Genomic DNA, 21791 nt, shown 5'->3' on the forward strand with positions numbered 1-21791 from the left:
ACAACACCCAATATTTTGCACGCGATGGTGGCGCCTACATTTACCAGACGCCCATGAAGCTCCACTCAGAAAAGAATGTCATGAGTGACGTCGCCGTCAGCCAATCAGAGAGGAGATGCAAGACATTGGCAGGTCGGTCTGAGCTGACTGAGGTTAGATTGTGCGGAGTATTATCTCCTCTGTCCTCTTACCGTTACAATATTCATCCGGAGAACAGGTGCGCCGAAAGACGTCTGTAGCAGTGACCGCACGCACATTTAAAACGGACGGCAGAATTCATGGAGCTGCTTCATGTCCACCGGGTTTACCGCGACTCAGCTGCAGGGACAAATCATATCAAGGAGTCCAAACAGGTACCATGAGAGGCTTCACTGGACGGACAGATCACACCGGATTGTGGACTGCTCTGTACTGAGATGGACTCTAACTTGGGTGTCGTTTTTAAGACGTTGTGCCCGTGCACGGTCCATTTACGCAGTTGAATTTATGTTACATTTGGTCATGTTGTCTACGTTCAACACGTTGCCTGAAAGCGAGGCTGGAACAGGTCACTGGTTCACGTAATTTAGGTAAGCAAAGAACGTGTCCTCATTTTTCTGTCGCACGCACACCTTGCACTGAAAAAAATAATGTCACGGTCCCGTCGTCCACACATCACAACACGAAATCATAAGGTTGCTGAGATGATGCTTATAGTTTATAAATGTATAATCCACGCTACCATGTGTCAATATCTGCTGTTAGTAGCGCGATGTTCATCTCATTCATATCACATCCTACAATTAATAGAATAATCTATCAACTCAGTGTGGACCGACATGCACATGAAGGAAAGCTTGCCAGAGCCTGCATGTGTACATAGATTTCACCTTTACAAATTATAGATAACATATTTAGTGTTTTAGACGTCTTTACATTTTCAGTGGTTGAGCTTATAAAGTAAGCTATTGTGGATGGATGGCCTGATGGGCTTACTGAGATCAGCTCTATAATTATCTCCTGTTCCTTGGAGGGCTGGGTTTAGATTAGCATTTTTTAGTACTGATGCCAGTGCCTGGTCTGATACCTGCTTTCAAATGCCAGTATGTACTGCTGTGCCAAACCTCAGTTTGGTATTGTTTTCTTCTGTGTGCTGGCCCCTTCTGTTCGTGCTAGCTTTAGTCCTGGCAGTTTTCAACACCTGACACCACAGACACAATTTACTCAGCACTCAAAAGTATTGAGGATCGATACGCAGCCTTACTTTAACTTGTGACAATAGAGGCGCAGATGTGTGACTGGAAAGTATTGCATTGAAATGTGAGTCTAAGCTGGACTGGTCTGGGTATGTGAATGATCTCTGTTCTCCTGTTTTGTAAGAACCCACGAGCAAGGCACTTAGACCTGTCAGACGCACAGTGGTCACCAGCAATTCTTTAAATCCGCAACTTCTGAGAAAACTGACGACTGTGGAGGAGGAAAACAAGTATGCAAAAACACTATCTGATCACTTTACTATGTTATGAAGTTTTCTCATGTCGCTGTCATGGTTGCATTGTGAAGTGTTGATGTGAGGTGTGTCAGTTTTATGGAACACAATTTGTTAAGCAGCCTTTTATTTGCACCCTCGTTAAATGAATGAGGAACATGTAATTTAACTCGAAGCACTGCACCAGACTTTTCACAATAAGGAGTGCTGCTAACACAATTAACCGTCACTTGAGGAAGCAGTTAATGAGGCCAGGCGATTTACACTTATCTTGAAAGGACTGGAAAAGGTATCTTGAAAAAGAAAATAGGGTTGTATTTTTCGAGCACACAGGACATTTTCATGTGCAGATGGTTGGACTAATTGAGTCAGACTTACTTCGGACAAGACTTCAGCGAGCTGCTGGTTGTGTGGTTGGCGATATCATATCCATGTGTGGCGTGTTTATTGCCACACATGCACCAAAGCAGATGGTTAAAGATGCAAACAGACATCATGAGACAGAATCATCAGTGATGTGTCTGCAGCGTGAGCGGAGGTGAGATGCTACATACAGACTTGTGTCTCAGCAGAGTTTTACTGTCACAATTTTGTTGATTACACTCATTGTCTGGAAGTCTAGATTGCGTACATCTCCTCGCATTAAAAGTCAGCGGGCAGTGCGTGTGAATTCAGTCTGTCTGAAATCAGCCACTGCACTGCGATCCGAGTCTTGATGCAACTGGACAGAGGCTGACTTGTTTTTGAATGAGATAAGACACAGCCCAGGGCAGCGGTGTCAGCCCCTGTGATGGACATTTAGACAGGGAGTGGAGAGGACAATGTGTGTGTGTGTGTGTGTGTGTGTGTGTGTGTGTGTGTGTGTGTGTGTGTGTGTGTGTGTGTGTGTGTGTTGAGTGCAAAGTCATTACCATGCTGCAAGTGAAAGATAAGGGAATCTGTCAGATTCCCTGCAGGAGATGCTGCAGGCATTTTCCACTAGTTGAGAAAATAACTAGTAAGGTAAATTATACCCACATACAGATGCAGTTAAATGCACACACATAGACACAAATGATTACATTTTGAGCATGCACAGAGGCTCATTTGACTTTAATGTAAAATGTAAGGCTGGAACCAATCAGTAGAACATTAATCTCTATTTCACTACACTGTTTGATGTATACTGTAACCTATATTTCTGTTCTGAATATCTAAACGACCCCTGGCTATTTGTGTGTTTGATTCTGTGCATTTGATTGGCTGAAAGCATTTTTCCATCATTCAATTTCCATTCTGATTATACTTTCATGAGCCTTTCAGTCAACAAAAACCTATAATTTCAGTCAAGTAGAAATCCTGTTTGACAGGAAATGATGTTGTTTTTCATCAGAAATATTGTTAGACATACTTTCCATGCCAATGAGATATTTAACCTCCACAAATTGCCTCTGGTATTAAAGTGTCCCAGATGGTCTTAGCAACACTACGGATGAAGTAGGAGAAATCTGTATAGGAGAAATGAGCATTCACTCGTCCTTTTAAATGGAAGAATGTGAAACGCCTGTGGTCAGCCCAATGTGAGACGTTGGGTGGGATTTCCAATCGAGCATAAAGGTCTGTGTGGTCAAAGTCAGTGAACACATGTAAACACCACCATTTTTATTAAACCAGCAAAGAGTATAAAACTGGGGAAAAAAACTTTAGTTTTTTTGCAATAATTGCACAGATGTTGTTGTTAAATACTTGCAGATATATATAAGGGAGGCAGGATATCTTACAGTTTATTGTCCACGCTGACATTAGTGATCTGAAACTGTAAATTTTATTGGGATTTAATAATTCTAAATAGTTATAAAAACTTCAACACACAAACAGATGAATTTCTAATTCATCTCAAGCATCTTTTTTCTGCATTATGTTCTGTAAAAAAGTTTTTAGATTGGCCAACAAATTCACAGATGCGAATATGTCTGTGATAAGCGCAACCAGGTTTTATGATGTATTGGTTGGCTGATTTATGGTTTTGGGGTGTAGTACAAAAATATGTTGGAGGTCATTTTTCCACCGAAGAGCACTGGAAATGTATTTTTACAAGATGCACCAATTCGACTTTTATCCTTACAATAATTTCAAATGACTAACTGAATGTGAATGATGCTATAATATATAGTAACATGATTTTTTTTTACTCCCCCCTACAGGATGACGCCTCCTGGTCACACCCGCTTGGTCTTGCCCTTGTTTCCTTGCCCCATCTCCACAGTTCAAATGCCTCACCAGCAGCCTGAGCGCTCGTGAGCACTCGCTGCCAACCCCCTTGTTTGGCTGCCTGGCTGACATCCCAGACAGGTGATGCGACGGTTTGTCTACTGCAAGGTGGTGTTGACCACCTCTTTAGTGTGGGTGCTGGTTGACGTGTTCCTGCTGCTGTACTTCAGCGAGTGTAACAAATGTGATGACAGAAAGGACCGCTCGCTGCTCCCTGCCCTCCGAGGTGAGTTCACAACAGTGCTGTTGCACCTTTCATTCAAGGGGTGTAAAGTTTCACAAGTGATGAACTCTGCCTGTAGACTGATCCATTCCAAAGACTTGATAAATACAGAAATTATTTTTTATTTTAAATCATTTTTGATCGCCGGGCAGTTTCTGTAGAGTGTGTTTTGCTGTTGGTGAAGTCAAATCGCTCTCCTCATATAACTTTTGTGTTCTGACAATATATACTACAAGAGTATTGACATGATGTTCATGAAAGATTAAAAAAAAATTTCAAAGTTTTAAAATTTCATGAAACTTTGCTCTTTCTTTCTGATCCTTACATGTAGGAATGAATAGATATTTTTACACATGGCACACTGAAGACATGTTCAGGTTAATCAGGGAACATACAGTAGGTTTTCTCTTGAGGCACCAATATGCACGCATCAGTCTGTTTATAACATTACAAACCATCAAAAGAAAAAACTCTGGCAGTTGTAAGGTTATTGAATTTGATAAGTGTAAATGAGGTGCAAAATAAATTAATATTTACCTTTAGTTTAGCTTCAGTCAAACATGCTTAAGATTATAAGCAATAGATTTACAATTTTCCATAATTTCACCTCAGCGTAATATCACCTGTTAGCATCCTATCAACACGGTAAAGTTCACTGAGGGGGAAGAAATTTTCCTAAAAGTTACAAATAACATATAGTTACTATACAGTCCGATATAGTTAATATATAATTATGTTAAAACTGTAGTTAATGGTCTAAAAAAATCCAATTCAGCATGGTTCTAGTAATTTTGTTCTATAATTTTATCGTCAAATGGGATTGTAAAGTTATTAATTTAGCTTGGTAAATTTAAAATACGTTGTGTGTGTGCGTGTTTTTGTGTGTGTGCGTGTGTGTGTGTGCGTGCGCGCGTGTGTGTGTGTGTGTGTGTGTGTGTGTGTGTGTGTGTGTGTGTGTGTGTGTGTGCTCCTGAGATCAACATAACACAGTTCCTCTTTCGTAGAGTTCATTTCCTCACATGCTCTCAAGTAAGCAGGTTTCTAAGAGGCTTACTAAGCTGCTTTTAGGTTAGAATGAGGCAGAGCTGCCAGCTACTCCGACTGATCACCATACAAACATTGTCTAATGTTACCTTAGAGTTACTCTGCTCATAAGATGGTAAATCTGATGATTTGCTGAATATATGAGCCCTGTGATGAGATACTTTTCAGATCTGCTTTTGCAGTGACACTTCAGGTGTTTTAAGGTTCAATTTAATGTCATTCATTCATTCAGCCATAAACTGAAAACTATTAATCGGAGACGATTCCATCATTTGTAGCAATAATTTGATTTATTTTCACAAAATTTTCTTGATTATGCCTGTGATATAATAATTTAAATATCTCTATCTGTATAACGGAAGACTGTAATTTAATTGGAGGCAGATGACTTTAATACGATACCATATAGTTGCATTAATGTTGTAATGTAACTAAGATGGGGAGATCTTATTATGCAAAATGCCACGTTAAGTTGTTTTTTCAGACACAGAAATATAATTTTTACTGTGACTTAATTTTTTATAAACTTTCCTCTCCTAACAGAAGAAACTTAGCATTTTCTGGGCACCTTTACCTTTGTAGATATTACATTTAAATAGAATTTCTGATCCCAGTTGCCGTGAATCTTTGTTCTTTGTGTGAGTAGAAGGGCTCCCTCGGTTGCCACACAGTGACTGTATGTTGCAGTTTACAGTAAAGACGCACATTAGAGCAATGTAAAAGTAGTCTGCGTAGTGTGTGTTCCTGGTGTCATGCGGTTTTTGTGTTTAAGAGCAGCTTCTCTGATCTATAATGTAATGCTAGTCGTGTCAGACCTGCAGGTAGGGCAGAGCAGAGCAGTGCGTCACAGGGAGGAAGAGGAGGTAACGTGTGGAGAAATGAGAGTGGAATGAAGGAGCATCCAACTGTGCACCACCACACAGATCTTTTTCTGTCGAGTAAATGAGAGTGAAAATAGCTGGGGGACGTTGGCAGCCATGTGATGAAGAACTCAATGCAAAACCTGCATGTAGATTCGTTTTCACCTCGCAAACGGGAATCAAAGAGACATTACAGCAATGAAATATAATGAAAAGTTGTTTAGCACATGACAAGTATGGTTCAGAAAGTATAGAATTTCAATTTCACACTAATCTTAATGACATAATGGTAGACGGAGGGATGTGGCACTTCATTTGTGATCGGCACTGAAATACAATTGTTTTTGCACACTTGGGCAAATTACATAATTTGTTGACTTTTTGAGTGGAAAGAGTTAAATATAACCTAAAGCCTTTCTTCAGATGTTAAGGTACTGTTAACTTTTATTTAATGACCTAAATTTAATAAATAAACACTCATTGCAGCATCTGCAAAAGTTTCTACATGTAAAGTCTCAAAACTTCATTAAATTGTTAACTGACTGACTTGTTAAGCAGGTCAACCCTGTCATTAGGGATTGTTAGCTAATGATAATACAAAGCCGGATAAAGTCTCTGACCCCTCAAATGTTGTGGACTCATCTAAGCAACAGACTGAGAATTTAGAATGAAGCTAATTGATGCCTACAAAGCAGGGGAAGGCTATAAAAAGATATCACTTCGAGATTGCAATTTGTCTGAAATGTCATCAAGAAATGTCAGTTAAGAGGATCAGTGGAAGTCAAGACAAAATCTGAAGGAAAAAAAACCTTTGGATAAAACTGCACGTCTGCTGGGCAGAGAGGCAAAGCAAGACCCACATATGACTAGAAAGGGGCTGCAGGAAGGTTCAGCTGATAGAGTCGTTCCACTCTCCAGCATCTGTGAACAAACTCGCTCTGCATAGAAGAGTTATCTGAGGAAAACCTTACTTGCAGCCTCATCACAAAAAACATCTCGTGTATGCAAAGCAACATCTGGATAAGCAAGAGTTGGTTTGGAAACAAGCTGTGGAGAGAAGTTCAAATTGAGCGCTTTGACTACAATCACCAAAGGTGTGTTGGTCAGAAAAAGCAGCACTTTAAACTACTGTTAAAGTGTGGAAATATTATGCTTGGGGTTGTGTGGTAGTCAGTGGGATAAAAAACATTACATGTGCATATCAGCAAAATCTGAGTGTAAGTAAGTAGAAGAAATGCAGAATGGCTTCTACAACAGGACAATGATTCTAACCTCACCTCAAACGGCACCATGACCTACTTCAAGAAATGCAAGCTGAAGATTTTGGAATAGCCCTCACAGTCTTGCCTCAAATATGACTGAAAGTCTTAATCATGGTGCACACACAAAACACCCTAAACACATCTTAGAACTTGAAGTGATCCAGCTGATGTGCTGCGCAGGTTTTATTTCAAAAATCAACTAAACGCGTAATTTGCCAAGAGGTGTTTAACCTCTAGACCACAACTGTGAGTGATTGTGTCTCAGAAGACTCATTACTCATTAAAGGGGAACCTTTTCACTGTTATTACTCGGGTTAAAGCTGCAGGCAGGGACATTAAATTAGGTTGATTGACCTGAGGACAGACAGGGCCACTGTTTTCATCCTAGATGATCGTGATCATCTTTGATAATGGTGTACGTGTCAGACTTGAATACAAAATTCACAAAATTCACAAGGCTCCTCTGATCTGTGTGTTGCTAAGTTAAAGCACATGAATTTTGATTTCGAATGTAAGTGGCACGTGTTTCAAAGCGATGAAATTAGTGATATACTGTAACTGGCGCTGTACTAATATACTGTAACTCATCTACTGTTGCGCTTCGTGCTGCTGCACATACATGGACCAAAACAGCAGGTGTAACTGGTGACAGAGGGAAAGTCATTACAAATGTATCCTGAGGAGGCCACGATTCTACAAATGCTCATGTTAATCTCTTCAACGGATGTTGAGATATTTCAGTCTGAAAAGTAGTGGACCATCAACACTTCAATCCTAGAGGGTGACTAAAAAAATGAAGGAGGTACAGAAAGTTAAGAGGAAAAGAAAATTAACTGAAAAAAGTTCCAGTGGTATGGTACAGTTTAGACTTAGATGTAAATCAATACAACTGTTGGACAACAGGTTCATTTTTACAAAGTGAAACGCAAAACATATTATTGGTGATGATGTTGTTGTCTCCGCTCCCTTTTCTGGTGAATAACCTCTTCTATGCTGTTCAACATGGAAACCTTTTTCAGGTGTCATGGTGTTCAGCTTATGGATTTTTCATGTCTGACATATTATCCAAAATATTTAGCATTTGGTTGCAAATGTGTCTTTATTCGGCTGAATTGTCGTAATGTTCAGACAGAAACCAGAATACAATACATCTTGGAAATGCACTGTTTGATCCAGGAGTATCTGAGCAGTTACCATCACCATGACAACCTTTAATTGCAGCTGATTCACATGAGCTGATTGGACCGCTTCTCTGATATCTGTGACTTTTAACCAAACCCTCGTTTACCATTTCTGTGAAACTCAAGCTACATACAGTACAACACTGTATGCCTACCTTCAAGTTCTATTTACAAATACTTTAGCACTTTTAACTGTCATTGTTTCATTATTCTATCCCTGAGTAATAAGCTGCCATTTGAGTCCTTCTTCTCGTTATTCTCTGCAATCTAACTGCATCTAACTTCAGCTGGTCGAATCTTAACTGATGTGACAAACAGACAGGAAAAGAAAGTCGTAGCACTTTTAAGAGGAACCTAATTATAGTGGCTCTCTGATATTTAAATGTGTAGCTCCTTTTAAGTTTTTGTGTACACGCATATACAGACACACATGCGTCTTTCTGTCTTTATGAGGACACTTATTGACAATGCATTCAAGTGTCCCTTAGTCTAACCGTAAGAATCACAAATTACCCTAAAATAAACCTAATTCTGTCCTGGGGTATGCAGGATTTTCAAACTAAAAGCCCCCAGCTATAAGAAACGTCAGGCTTTACAGCAGGCTTTATTAACACTGAAGACTTGAAAATAAAAAGCTCAATGGCTTTTTTCTTAATACACCCTCACACAAAGCTCAATTTGTTGTAGTACATGGAAGTGCTTGCACGGCTCAGACCTCAACTGGTGTTTACTCTCATATTTAACACTTAAAAGACACTCAAATCAGTGTCTTGCCCAAGGACAATTCAGCATATGGACAGGAGGACCCGGGAATTGAACCACTAAACTTATGATTAGTGGGCAACCCACTCCTGACTCCTCCTTTCCTGTACACTTAAGATTTAAAAATCACCTCCAGTGAAAGTTAAGTTTTTAACCTTGTTCTTATATGCTACGAGATATGTAAGTCAACATCACGACTAAGCATGTACTTCAATGTACCACTGATAATCCACAAAACTACCAGGGCCGGGTGTCTGATGTCACATATCTAAGGAACCAATTGCTCAAAATTTCTCAGAAAAAACCCCCAAAATATGTAATTTTGATGATCAGAGATCACATTTTTGAGGTTTAATCAATGCCAGGAGAGGAACTTTAAGATAAAGTAATTGCACATATAGGTTTATTTGAACACTTTTTCATTGTTTATACCATATTTTGCCCCCCCTGCAGTTCTTCCTCATTATTACAACTGCTCTTACACCGTCAGCAGCTCCTTCATGTAAAGTTTAGACAGCAGTGCAGTTTAGCTCCCAGCTGAACATAAAGCAATACAGTCCAGCTTCCAGCTTTTCAATAAATGCAGTTTGGCATCCATCAAGCGATACAGCTCAACTTTGGCTTTGCAGCTAGTAATTTTACTGTAATTTCTTCAGAGGTGGTATTGGTGGTTTGCTTGGATGTGTGCAAGACCTTTCCTGACCTGTGCTTATCCAGACATATAGAATGATGGATTGGTGGAGCTCGGCTGGAGCAGGTTGAGAGTGTGTTTTTGATGGACACTTTGCTCAATCATCCAGCTCAGCTCTCGAGCTGTGTCCATCAGATGTAAGCCGGTGTCCAAATGGAGAGTGCCATAAGAAAAGATCAGGATCAGTTAAGGTTAACAATCCAGCCGACACCAGTCCATATCTACAAAGGGTCGTATGGAATCCTCTTAACTGGAGGCCATGTAGCTAATGTGAACTGTATGTCCCCCTTTTATGGAAATCACTGCCTCTGTTCTAAGAGATTATTAGAGAGAGAGAGAGAGTCATAAATCCATCGGCGGTTATTTACCATTGGTGAGGGGGATTGGCTATGTGCAGCAGCGGGAGCGATGCTGATGGGCACATATTTTGCAGGCACTGGATGATGAGAGCAAAAACAAAGAAGACCGCAAATCTGGGCATTGATTTCATACTGCTTTTTCATTTATTAATACATTCTCCTAAATCTCTGAATTCAAAAACTCTGAATAGATTAAATTAAATTTAAATATAGCTGTCAGACTGTACAGTGCTTAATACCCAGTCAGCCTAAGCCTGAGCAACTGGGAGAGAGCTTAAGCAGAGTGCCACTACTGTCTGTCTGTGCTGAAGGTTTCATGCTGTTTCACATTCACTGATGTTTGAGGAAACATCTTTTTCTCAGCTTTTAGTAGTACCAGCACATTTTCTGTCTGCATATAATATGATAAATATGACTATGACATAATGCTCACATGCATACATGCTGCCGTACACATACTTCTTTAATAACACATACATTAAAGCAAGTTTAGTGTATGTACATTGTTCTGAAAAATTATGTTTTATGCATGTTTTTACTAGTATAGAAAAGTACACTTTACAAAATGGACAGAAATTTAACAAGCATTCTTTGCAGCACAGTTTTTGGCATGAAGAGATCAATAATAAACCCTTTTCATGTTGCTGTCTTACTAATAAATATGTGTATGAACAGTGTAAAATGCAGTTTGATGTTAATTTTCCACCTCATTAGTGAGCAAAAAAGGTTTTCTTATCAGATATGTCTCTGCATTGTCTGTTACAGCAGTGATATCTCGGAGCCATGAGGGTCCAGGCGAAATGGGCAAGGCAGTAAACATCGCCAAGGACGACCAGGAAAAAATGAAGGAGCTCTTTAAGATTAACCAGTTCAATCTGATGGCCAGCGACATGATTGCGCTCAACAGGAGTCTGCCAGACGTGAGGTTGGATGGGTGCGTAAGCTTGGGTGTCTGCCAGATGAATGCTGTGAATCACACTACTGTACTGACCCTTTAACACCGTCCACTCTCCAACGGACCAGCATAACACACTTCTCACCCGACACCTGTGCTGCCTGCAGACTTTTGTACCTTAGATATCGATCGCAAATTTCATTATGTCAAAGCTGACATTCCAGGCGATACATTTAGCTTTTTGCTTCTTTCTTTTGTGTTTTTTACTCTTTAATACGTGCACACTTAACCCTGTCATGCTAGACACGGATCCAGTATTCAGACAAATGCTCAGCAGGGCAGAATACTTTCTCTTGTTAAGAGTCTCAAAGGATTACAGTCAGTGATGATAGGTGCAAGTTATTCTGGCGATTAAAATAAAGTACTCGTTGAATCCCTCATTTGTTATTAGTACTAATAATTGTACACAATGAGAAAATACATCTCTAATGTTGAGGACTGTTTCAATGTCGCATCCATCAGATCCCTCAAGCTGTGTACATTATGCCTGACATTTGAATGGGAGTCGGGTTTGTTTACTGTCACTCAAGATCCACTTGAGCACTTAATGAAAATTTGTATGAAACATGAGCACAGTCATTTAAAGCTGCTGATATGCACAGACATTTGCTTCCTCGTGTAGACACAATATCCAAGTGATTCATGTTTAAATATTCCAGCCGAGTTCTCCTCTACACTTTCATTAAATGGATACCAAAGTCTCCACCTTTCACATGAGATATAGGCCACCAGATTAGCCTTTTATACACCTACTGTACAATCTTCAGTTTTTGTGCTTTTTTTTGCCAATACCAAGAAAATGCCAACTCCAGATTTTCTGCAATGTGGCAAAATGTGAAAATATAAAAATCATTTTGACTACATAGTGAAAAGGAAGACCTATATTACAGCAGAAAAGTGAACATTCAGCTGATTTCAGCGCCTAGCTTTCCTGTCCATTATGGCTCCATCATTCTCTCCATATAAATAATACAACAATGTACACAGAACACAGCTTAGCCTTGCAAAATTTCACCAGCTCTGTGCTGACAGTTATCCAGAACCATGCAGAATTGCCAGTCGTTGTCCTCTGAAGGGCAATAACATTTTGTCTTGAAGGCAGCCTCCTGGCCTAGTTGTGTCAGTCACTGCTGCCACATTGAATAGACAGAACTGAACTAGCAATGCTGTCTGCTCCGGTGGCTTTTTTTCACCCTTTGTCACTTTCCACATCCCCTCCTCCTACCATACAGGCTGCTTTTACTTTTACTGTCCACCTCCTCTTCTGTAATGTAACCAATTCTTTATTCAGGAGCATCTACTACAGCATCATCCCAAATTTGCCACATTCTCACCCTTTGGCTTTGACAGGCGTCACATCAAGCCAAGGACATGCTGACATAGCTGTCAACACTATTTTACTTTTTCTATTTTCTTTGGAGATTTTTGTCAGTAAATCTCCTCTGACTATGTTTTTGCACTGATGGCAGCAGTGGATAGCAGCAGGATACACTCAAATTCCTCTCAGACACTTTTAATACAAAACAAAGAGCTGCATCGTGAAACCAACACAATAGCTTCAGGTCAATAGTATACAGATGCATGGTTGTGTTCATATATTAGGTGAGCGACATTTACATCAGTAAATATGGATTTGAGCGATTTCGCCTATAGTTTGCTGATACTCCACACACAAACCTAAAGCAACTTTCCTATGTACAACTCTGTCACAGATTTCCTTTTTTCCCTCTGTTGCTCTGTCAGCTGTAAGACCAAGGTGTACTCAGACGACCTGCCCAACACCAGCATTGTGATCGTGTTTCACAACGAGGCATGGAGCACCCTGCTGCGGACAGTTCACAGTGTCATCAACCGCTCTCCCAAACACTTGCTAGTGGAGATTGTGCTCGTCGACGATGCCAGCGAGAGAGGTCGGTACACACTTTACACCGTGTCTAATAAGCAGCTCACAAAGTGTACAGTATCTGATACATGACAGACTCACAGGTTTATCTCTGCAGTCAAGAATACTAGATGTACATTTTGTACTTAAGCAGAATGGGGATCAAAGTGGGCAATGGATCTCTGAGGAAGGATCACGAACTTGGCAGCAATGTAAAAAACACAGTGTAGCACAATGTAGAAGGGTAAAACTAACCTGTATCACGATGGTCTAAAACCAGCTCACATCCCCTGTTAGTGGGTGAACAATCCAACGCCCGGTGAATTGTGCTTCACAGTGAAAGGGAGAGCCAGGAGACCGGCCACAACAGGAATCTGTGGAATCAACATTTCCTATTTAGAACAGACGACAATAAATACGCCAAGTAAACTGATGCATGGTTGCAACTAAGAGAAGTTTTTGTTATTTTTGTGATAAAGATGGTAGAATAACTATCACAAAAACAATTGTAAACAATACCAAAATTGTTCCCAATATTTTAGATTAAAATGTCTTTAATTCTTCACAGAGTTTTGTTTAATTGAATTTAGTTTGGATCCTCTGATGGTTGGGTAATTTAATAAATTACTCAGTGTTATTACTAAATTTGTGTGGAAAACAAATACCCCAGAATCAAATTCTCTACATTACAAGTGCAAAATTGACAAAATTTTAAAAATAAATTCCGGGCCTTTTACTTTTAGAATTCCTGGTTAAATCCTAAATAAAAACAACTATCAGCACAGTGTAGAAAAATTTATATCGATTCAAGTATTTTATATTTTCTAATATTACAACCCCCCCGGCAGGTTTAATTCAATTCTGTCATATCACAGCTACTTAGTATTTACCGTTTCAAAGGAATTATTTAAAATCTGTACAAATTCCACTAAAGCATTCCTCTTGTATGTCATTACTCTGAACTTTAAGCGTCTAAAATTGTCCTACTGATCTGAGAGGGATATCGTCCTCGCTGTCATCGACAGGACAACAGATTCAGAGCATTAAAAGATGCAAAAAAATGATAATGCTCTGCCTTGTTCCTTCCTTTATCACATGCTGATATCTTCACTAAATGCCTGTTGAGTTCTGTGGGCCACAAAAATTTAACTTAACCCGTTTATGAAGCTTTTTGCTCGAGTAGTAGCAATGAGTGATGTTTTCTCACACAGGCCATAAGTCACCGAGCAGAATGTAATGTCTGGCAAAAGAACTTAAATATTACTAATGTCAACTAGTATGGATCAATATTATCTGTAGAAGCTGATCACTAGAACTCCAGATCATCAAATGGTCCACCTTCATTTTGTCATGAGGGAACAACATACCCCTTGAAAGCTTGTCTAATTCTCGCCATATGCTACTCATATTGCCCTTTCTGAACTTTAAACATGTATATGATGTGGGAATGGCTGAGGTCAATATCTTCTTGGCCTTAACTTTGATGCTTTTAAAAAAAAAAAAAATCACAATACTGGGTTTGATGCAGCCGTTTCTCGTAAGTGTTGCTTTATTTAAGCAGGTCCCAACTGTATTGGCTTTAGTTGGGAGTTGTATAAAAAGACATGCAGTATATAACAAAAAAATGTTGGTTCTGTTATCAGAAAATAGTGAAAATAATGATAATTGTAGAAAACTGTCCGTCATAATTTTAACATTTGTCCAATCAACGGCCCTTTTGGCATTAATGTTTACAAAAAATATTTTTGACCATTGATCGAGATTGTAAGCAAAATATTTTCTGTTGATCTTTGATTGACCAATGAATACACTGAATACTTGTTTCAGCTCAGTTTGAATACCCTGCAGGTAGACTCTTGCTGCATTGTCTGCTGTTTTGTCACAGAGTTCCTGAAAAAGAAGCTGGAGAACTATGTTCGGACTCTGGAGGTGCCAGTGAGGATCCTGAGGATGGAGCAGCGTTCGGGTCTAATCAGAGCCAGGCTGAGGGGGGCGGCTGCCACCACAGGTCAGGTCATCACCTTTCTGGATGCTCACTGCGAGTGTACTGTCGGTTGGCTGGAGCCCCTGCTGGCTCGCATCAAAGAGGACAGGTAGGAGCCAAAATGGACCACACTGAATATTTCAAATTTAATATTAATATTGGAAGCGCTGATAGGAAATGATTAATACGTTCTACTTTTTGGGGCCAGCGCACTACAGTGCTGAAGAGCTTTTCACTGTCAGCCTATTCAATCTTGCTAACATGCTTTATTAATACTGCTGTTATCATGTTTCACCTAAGTTGCATCATTGGATGCTTTAGCCAAAGTGCTATCTGAATATTGATGGGATAGCAAACTATCAGTTATGAACACACTGCCTGACACTGCTGATAGGAGACGATAATCATTCTGCTTGTGCTGCTGCCTCAGAGGAAAAACTGTACCTCTGTCATTGTGTTAACACTGCTACAACTGAGCAAGGAGATGTGAGCAGGATTTGAAAGTGGATGTTTTCTCCAGCTTGATATGTCTTACAATTATTAAACAAAATTGGGTTAATTTAAAGTGATGAAGAAGAGTTTATTGTGTTTATGTTATTTATCAGAACATGTTATCTACTTCCTTGAGCGATATCTGTAGAAAACATAAAGTGCATCGGCTGTGTGAGTGATAGTGACATGAACGGATGGATGGATTGATAATGACCCCATTGTGATCCATTTCTTATCTGAGGTCAGACACATTCATTTTCCCTCAGGAAGAAATTGGTATCATATGACTCTGAATATTGTATTATGGAGCCATTACACTTTTACTGAATGCTGCTCCTCATGTATTGATGTCTTTAGGCCTGGGCACAGACAGATGAGAGGGTGTAGGAAGTATACATATGTTGACTGCAAATTCACATGATTGATGACACGGGTGGCTTTGTTGAAGTCAGGGGGAGGGATATATATATATATATACATATATATATATATATATGCAGCTTTGTGATAAAGTATTTTGCCCAATACTAATAGACTAACTGCTTTGTTACAATTAGGCAAATGTGTTGAAAATCACATGTTGAAAATTCAACTGTGATCTGCTGCTGTGCATTACATCAGAGGAAAAAAACTCACTTCAGAATTCACGCTTCATGCTCATTTTGTTAGTTTTTAATTACAGTATATGTGAAATCATTGATTCAGACACTAGAATTTTATTCAATAGTATAATATTACCATATTATTATGACAGTGACTGAAATTCAATAAACAATCATATTGAATGATGCCCAATCCTAAAACAGGCAAGAAAAATATATTACAGATATTAGTGTTAGTCATGCTTTTTGACCTTTGCAATGGCTACTTCATTTGTTTATTAAAAAGGACAGATTATTCCATTTATTTTGACAGCGTCAAAGTACCTTGATTTGAATAACTGTACAGTGGCCATCATTAACAAAGATAAATCACCACAACTACTGTTTGCAAGAAAATTACATGAACTTTCTCACAGGATGGCCTTGGACAAAAAGACATCTTCATTAAAAGACAACAGGCCTGGAAATAAGATATGATGTATTTTTAGCTCTCTGGACAATACAGCAAGATATTGACAAGATTATCTTGATTTTTGATCAGTTGCTAAATTGTTGGAATTATTTAATCAACCAAAACGGCCAAATCTTTCTGCTTTTTTCTGTTTTATCTCTGCAGTTAGTCGGGCAAAACAACAAGACAAGACACTTGAAGATGTTTTCTTTGTTTTTACTTTTTATAGACTCAATAATTAACTAATTCAAAAGTGAACATTCAGCTGATTGCAACTCGTTATGAATAATCATAGAAATGTTCTACAGAACAATAATGAAATCAATAGTTTATTACAGGCGTAGAGCGGTAAGACTTGGCGGTTACAAACTAGAACCTGATTTCTTTATTGTATGAGGTCTGGTATTTGGGTTGGGATGTTAAAGATACAGTAAAATAACAATACACCACCTGTACATTATGTTTTAACTGTTGAATCATCATCAGTTAAAAATATAATCAACAATGCGCACCTTCAGCCACAGTTAATCTCAACATCGAATCTTGCTCTTGGTGTCTTTCAGTACAGCAGTGGTGTGTCCTATCATAGACGTCATCAGCGATGAGACTTTTGAATACATGGCAGGCTCAGATATGACTTATGGCGGATTCAACTGGAAGCTGAATTTCCGATGGTACCCTGTTCCCCAGCGTGAGATGGATCGACGCAAGGGGGACAGAACACTTCCTGTCAGGTACACAAAGAAAATATTTTTTTCTTCCTCTGAAGCTAAATCAAGATTATTTTTCAAGGAGATGTGTGCCTGACGTTCCACTTTTGTTTTGTCTTATCATTAAAAATGAAGACACGAGAGGTCAAATTAGACAGAAAAAAAAATGAACGACACTTTTGTAAGTTTAAGCAAATGTTGCATTTTGTCTGTGGTGGCAAGAGGCTACACAGGAAACATTGATAGTTAGACTTCTTTATAAGATGTTCTCTTCTGAAAAGTATCATTTTTATCTACTGCTGCAAATAGATCATTCTCCTCTCAGTGTCCCACTGCCTGAAAAGCATCCATAGAGTTGTGATGTTTCTCTTTTGTAGCAGATTAATATATTTTTAAAATAGTAAAACAGAATCTCTGATTACAGTTGCCTTTTCTTGCTTCACATAAGTAAGCACAATTTGTCTTGTATATGCAAATCACTTGCAGCAACAAAACAATATCCATAATTCGGGGCGACTTCAACATAGAATGAATTAGATGATAAAAGTAATTGCCCCTCCAAGGCTTTGTCTCAAATTGTCAAACAAAATTGGCCTTCTTTATATCCTCAATGTTCCTTTGAGTTGTAAAATGATTCTAACAAATACAACATTAGGAGATGTAATGTTACAAAAGGGCTTTGTGGGGTTTCTTTTTCGTCCTAATTTGTTGTGTGTCTCTTGCAGGACTCCCACCATGGCAGGAGGATTATTCTCTATAGACAAAACATATTTTCAAGAAATTGGAAGCTACGATCCCGGGATGGATATCTGGGGTGGAGAGAACCTGGAAATGTCTTTTCGAGTGAGTGACAGACTACAGGAGGGATGATATCACGATGTGATCACATTACCAGACTTGGTAGATGTCAGAAGGTTCATGCCAATTTCCTTACCCATATCCACGTTGTCTACACTTGCATCTCTTCTGCTTGAGATTCAAGGGAGAGAGTAAAAAAAATGTGAGGTACAGGGATTCTTATAAATACCTGTTGTGTGAAATAAGATATCTTTACTGAAGCTTATCTGCAGTGAAGTCAGTTTAAGATGACAGCTTGATCAGGCAGCTTTAGTTAAGCTGTGCTATACCATTGGAGTTGATATTTGGACATAATGGGAGTTTCTTTCTTACTAATTTAAGCATACACAGTTACCAATACAAGAACTAGTCTTGTGTCACTGAGGTTAGTGAGGTTACTGAGGATTATTGTGATTAGTAGTTTCTACATGAACTGTTTGACGAACATCTGCAGGCTTCACTTAGGGGCAGCGGTGCTTTGAGCTGAATGCTAAACACACAATGACAGTACTAACATGCTGAAGTTAATGATCCTAGTTTTGTATACTAGCATGGTGACATTTTGCCTGGTGTCACCAGACCCCAATTCACTTTGTGAATATGTGGGTCTGTCACGCTCCATTGAGGATTGTTTGTAGTCGTAGCAGCCTAACAGGCGTAGACCTCGGGTTAATTTTGAAACTATGGGAGCAGCTTTATCCAATTAGTATTGCCCACTATATGACAAATGTTGTGCAGCAATACTCGCCACACTGCAAACAACAGAGACCCTTCCCCAAAGTGAGCAGTGCAATGCTGTGTTGGTTAATGACCATTGCAAACTTTGCAGACTGTGGTTTTAATTATTAGACATTTGCTAGTGTTCCTACAACTGTTCATCTGTTCGTCTATTGCTTCATCTACGTAGCTTTATCACCTCCTCCATTGTTGGAACTACATTTCATCACAAAACGACCATCGCCCTTAGTCACTCCTACTGGTTGCTGATTGTTCCGCCCTTCATAATGGCTGAGCAAAGCTTCATTTGAAAAGGGTTTCCAGACTATATTCACAGCAAACGCTGTACCTGTAAGCAATAGGCAGGCAGGACCAGGCCAGCTAACATTTGCTAATCAGCACAAAACACAAAGGATAGATGATGGGAGTGCCATAATTCTTAATTCAAAAACAACATGTTGGCCAAATTAAAATTTCACCTGAGGATGAAGCACTGGTGAGCAGTCCAGGGTGAACCCCACCGTTGCCCAAAGTCAGCTGGACTGAGCTCCAACTCCTAATGAACCTGTACAGGATAAGGCGGGTTTTGATAAATAGATGGATGGATGATATTAGATGAAAAGTTAATGGATTAGCAAAGCTACAACAATTCATCCTCTGGTGATCAAGACTGTCTGTACTCAATATCATGGCAATGCAACCAATTGTTCCTAAGATATTTCAGTTTGGATAAAATCAGCGAACCAACCGACAGGCAGAGAAACATTGCCACCCCTAGAGCCACGCAACTACATTAAAATAAGGTTTATTGATGAAAGATAAGATGCAACAAAGACAAATTATAATGTCTTAAATACTGTCAGGTCCAAGGTTGATTTTTTTTCTGACTATGAAATGCAGGTAAAAGGGAGATAACAGATTATAAAAAGAAAACTCTTGATGGATAAATTCATATGAGCAAGTTATTTTTAGATTTTTGATGATTTTTGTCTTAAACAAGTCATCCACTGTCCTATTCTGCTTATTGTTTTCGATTTCTAACTAAATGTTGAATCAGGAAACACATAAAAAGCTGTTTCAAAGCGAGCCACCGAGCTGCAGCATCCAATCCCAGACATTTCTGCAGTAAAAAAGGGGGGTATGGTCGGATGGTGGCACTTATGAACCTTCATATTCTTAAATTTAAGAGCTACAAATTCTTATTGTTGACTCATTTCCTGAATTTCTTAGTCAGATGAGCATCCAGGAGTGAGGAACAACAAAATAAGGGATTTTACATTAACTGACAGTTTTATAGGTTTGTGTTTGTCAGCTTTCTTGCCACATATTACTGTCTATAAATCTACATTATCTCTATGTGTCTACAGATCTGGCAATGTGGCGGCTCCCTGGAAATTGTAACATGTTCGCACGTGGGCCATGTTTTCCGGAAGGCCACCCCATACAGCTTCCCTGGAGGAACGGGCCAAGTCATCAACAAGAACAACAGGCGCCTGGCCGAAGTCTGGATGGATGTTTTCAAAGATTTCTTCTATATTATATCACCAGGTACAGAGCAATGATGCCTGTGTTTCACTGCATTTCTCGGCTGCTGTGATGACCGAGTGATGTGACAACGATGTTGAAATGGCACACATTTGACATGTTTTAATAGTTTCAAGGAATATCTAGTTTAGTCAGGAATTTAATGGATGTTTTATTCCGAGTGCACCACTGTTCAAAAGCAGATATGAACAATCCTCATTATCAAACTCCCCTGTGCTGCTTATGTGCTCGCTGCTATTACATTTAGCAAAGTGATGTGAAAAAGAAGTCTGCTCTATTTTATTATTTCATTCTCTTTCATGGTGCTTTTTTTTTTCTCACTCATTCATCTCAGAATTTACAATTCTCCTTTTATTCTTATATTGGAATTTAACGCTGCTTTGTTATCCTCAAAGTGGGATTAATTCGCTCCTACTTTCAGACACTTTTTTAGTGCTCTACTAACTTGGGTTCTCTAAATTTGTCAAAAATGGTCCTCTCTCCAGCAGAGCTCAAACCCATACGGACAAACTACAACAATACGCCTGTGCAGATTGAGAGATTAGTACCCCTCCATCTGTCTACTTTGTAATATGATTACCCTTTTGCAGACGGCAGTTTTCCGGAAATCTCTGGTTAAGTATTTTAGATGCCATCCAACCTATAAGGGATCATCCGTAATCTGCCGGTCGTACAGCACAAATTGTGACCTTCTCTTCCACTCAGCCAGACAGGATTCTCCACGGGCAGGTGTGCAGACAGAGCCAGGCCTGTGATGGATGAGGTTTTTCTGCGTATTGTGGCCTTGCAATGACTGTCTGTTCCTCAGGGACATTAGGGAGAATGATCTGGGCTACGCTGCTGCCAGGCCTCACTTATTGGCACAGAGGAGCACAGTATGTTGCTAAGCCTAAATTTGGGAGTGTCATCTAGTGATCCTATTAAAAGTGTATCTCCCTCCTTGTCCCTCCTCTGCACTGGTGATTTTCAAGATCAAAGAGGCTATTCATCATCTGAAACATGTGATGCTCAGACCGTACAGACAGAGCGAGACAGAAAGAGAAAGGGAGAAATAGAGCCAGGGGGAGAAAACGTGGCCTTCAGCTTATTGCTTTTATCTGCCAACTTGAAATTTCTGTTTCAAGTGTAGGATGTTATTGGTTTTACGGAAGGTGCTGTTTGCATTGACCTGCTTACGTGTGATGGCTATATACAGTACAATGCTGCAGGTCTTACATGTTGGCTGGTTTTATAAATTTTACTATATTTTCCCTCATTGCAATCAAGCTCTTTCATTCTAAATTACCACCCTGGATCTATCTACATGCAAGCTATGAGTCCTCAAGAGGCACTCTAGGGAGAAACCATCTGCCTAATGTGTTTGTAAGTGTCGGTGCCCAGTCGCTGTCTAATCCTTCCTCAGACTTCAGCTTCAATACGAATGATACATCAGGCAGCTTCCATTTGGTTAAAGTAACGTAGTACACAGTACTACAGAACAGCACTTGTGCCTTTCTGAATGAGATGCCTTATCTTT

The 21791-nt window shown here is 39.4% G+C and overlaps 1 protein-coding gene across 4 annotated transcripts in view; it reads left to right on the forward strand.

Moving 5' to 3' along the window:
• The first annotated feature begins 136 nt into the window (after positions 1-136).
• Positions 137-21791, forward strand: part of galnt13 (polypeptide N-acetylgalactosaminyltransferase 13) — a 39362-nt gene continuing 17707 nt past the window's right edge. For 2 of the 4 annotated variants that reach the window (XM_069147192.1, XM_069147195.1), the window contains exons 1-8: positions 137-569; positions 3652-3944; positions 10866-11034; positions 12799-12965; positions 14823-15030; positions 17030-17200; positions 17902-18019; positions 20098-20278. In XM_069147192.1, coding sequence (XP_069003293.1) covers positions 3803-3944; positions 10866-11034; positions 12799-12965; positions 14823-15030; positions 17030-17200; positions 17902-18019; positions 20098-20278 — 1156 coding nt within the window. In that variant the 5' untranslated portion in view covers positions 137-569; positions 3652-3802. Of the gene's footprint in view, positions 570-1365; positions 1466-3651; positions 3945-10865; positions 11035-12798; positions 12966-14822; positions 15031-17029; positions 17201-17901; positions 18020-20097; positions 20279-21791 lie in introns of those variants that run through there. The other 2 variants (XM_069147194.1, XM_069147193.1) reach the window with 2 other exon arrangements.

Source organism: Embiotoca jacksoni, unplaced genomic scaffold (genome assembly GCF_022577435.1).
Source record: "Embiotoca jacksoni isolate LCO1_2020_lvr unplaced genomic scaffold, fEmbJac1.0.p SCAF_134, whole genome shotgun sequence".
Taxonomy (NCBI): Eukaryota; Metazoa; Chordata; class Actinopteri; family Embiotocidae; genus Embiotoca; species Embiotoca jacksoni.